The 2,210-nt window shown below is 44.0% G+C and overlaps 1 protein-coding gene across 1 annotated transcript; it reads right to left on the bottom strand.

Moving 5' to 3' along the window:
* Positions 1-224: 224 nt before the first annotated feature.
* timm9 (translocase of inner mitochondrial membrane 9 homolog) lies at positions 225-574 on the bottom strand (the record flags this gene model as incomplete). The annotated part of the gene is made up of 2 exons (XM_034865433.1): positions 225-384; positions 470-574. Coding segments are annotated over 2 exons (240 nt in total), but the record flags the coding sequence as incomplete, so codon positions are not given.
* Positions 575-2,210: the final 1,636 nt, after the last annotated feature.

Consider the following 2,210-nt stretch of genomic DNA (forward strand, 5'->3'; position numbering starts at 1 on the left):
AAACCGGGAGGTACCAGGTACTCTGTATCTGGGTCAGAACGTCTCCAGGTCGGCCCGGGTCAGCGTGGCTAGCCCGGCCCGGTCCAGGTCGGCCCGGGTCAGCGTGGCTAGCCCGGTCCAGGGTCAGCGTGGCTAGCCCGGCCCGGTCCAGGTCGGCCCGGGTCAGCGTGGCTAGCCCACTCCGGTCCAGGTCAGCGTGGCTAGCCCAGCCCAGCCCGGGTCAGCGTGGCTAGCCCGGCTCGGCCCGGGTCAGCGTGGCTGCCCCAGCAGCCCGGCCTTGGCGGCCAGCGCCTCGTTCTGCTGGATGTGGTACTCCTGGAACCGCTGGGAGATCCGCTGAGTCATCTTCAGATACTTCTGGAGACACGACTCGGAGCAGCTGGACTGGAGCACAGAACAGCTGTTACCTCATGATGTCATGGTATGATGTCATAATGCACACACACACACACACACACACGGTGTGTACCTCCTCCGTCTTCACCTCCCTGGTGGTGAAATCTTTGACACAGTCCATGAAGCAGTTCTCCGTCACCTTGTTATACGTCCCCAGAAACTCCTTAAACTGGAACCACAAAACAACAACAACAACAGTATTATTATAATATATTATTATATTTATATTACACTCTGGTTTCCCTCCTACCATCAGACACTAATGAGATTTGTTTAAATGTAAAGTGCATTACAAATAAAATTTATTATTAATGTTTAATGTCAATTTTATTTCTACAGCACATTTAAAAACAACAACAGTTGACCAAAGTGCTGAACAGGGTCGATGTCAAATACATAAATAACAAGAGTAAAAAACCCTCCAACCAAAATACATCACAGGGAAACAAACAACAACACTTCAAAACTTCATAATCCAGGTTAACGAGGGTTAAAGCTGCAGCAAACAGGTGCGTCTTAAGCAGTGATTTAAACGTTTGTAGAGTCTGTGCAGCTTTAATATGCCTGGGGAGGTTGTTCCATGGGGGGGGGGGGCACCCACTGCAAAGGCTCTATCGCCCTTATTTCTAGGGACGTCCAATAGAAGCTGATTTGACGACCTCAGTGTTCTGACTGGAGAATGGTGGCATAAGAGATCAGCCAGGTAAGATGGCGCTAAACCATTTAATGCTTTAAAAACAAGCAATAACATCTTAAAACGTCTCCTGTAACGGACAGGTAGCCAGTGGAGGGAGGCCAGGACCGGCGTTATGTGTTCATCTTTTCTTTGTTTTAGTTAAAAAGCGAGCAGCTGCGTTTTGATCTAGCTGGAGCCGGTTTAAAGGTTTCTGGTGTAGACCGGTGTCAAGTCCGCAAAGCATTACAATCATTGGGTGCACGTAAACCACAAGGACCTGACTTAATTGATCCCTACTTTCTAAAAATTGCAGTTGATTTATCAGCAAAACCTCTGACTGATATTTTTAACTTAAGTCTGACCTCGATGCAAATTCCTAAAATTTGGAAATCGGCTTTTGTCACACCGTTATTCAAAGGTGGTGAGCCAAAAATTTTGAATAACTACAGGCCAATTTCAAAATGTTGTAATCTTTAATAAATGAACAGTTGAAAGAATGTTTGTATTCCAACAACATTTTATGTAAATTGCAGTCAGGTTTTAGGAAAGGTGATAGTACTATAACAGCAACACTGAAGGTGATCTACGACATCTCGACAGCTCTTCATAATAAGCAACATTGTGCAGCGCTTTTTGTTGATTTGTCAAAAGCCTTTGACTCTGTAAATCATATTTTACTCAAAGAGAGACTGATCAATATTGGATTATCTAAAAAGGCAGCTGGATGGATCTGTAATTATCTCACTGACAGGTCCCAGTGGGTTAAATCAGATAATATTCTTTCCTTAACTAAAGGAGTGCCCCAAGGCTCTGTTTTGGGGCCACTTTTATTTACTATCTATGTGAACAATGTTGGTCAGGGTCTCATGGACACCAATTACCATCTTTATGCTGATGATATGGTTATGTACAGCTTTGCAAACACTCGTAGTGCTAGTGTCTCTACATTACAAAACGCTTTCAACAAAGTTCAGAATATGTTTCTACAACTGGATCTCACTCTAAATGCAAATAAGAGCAAGTTGATGTTATTCTCAAAAGCAAAGAGCAATCTGCACAGAAATCCTCTAATTGTCACTCTTCAAGGGGCAGAAATCGAAAGAGTTACATCTTTTAAATATCTAGGTATTTTAATTGA

The sequence above is a fragment of the Etheostoma cragini genome, unplaced genomic scaffold (genome assembly GCF_013103735.1).
Source record: "Etheostoma cragini isolate CJK2018 unplaced genomic scaffold, CSU_Ecrag_1.0 ScbMSFa_1538, whole genome shotgun sequence".
NCBI lineage: Eukaryota > Metazoa > Chordata > Actinopteri > Perciformes > Percidae > Etheostoma > Etheostoma cragini.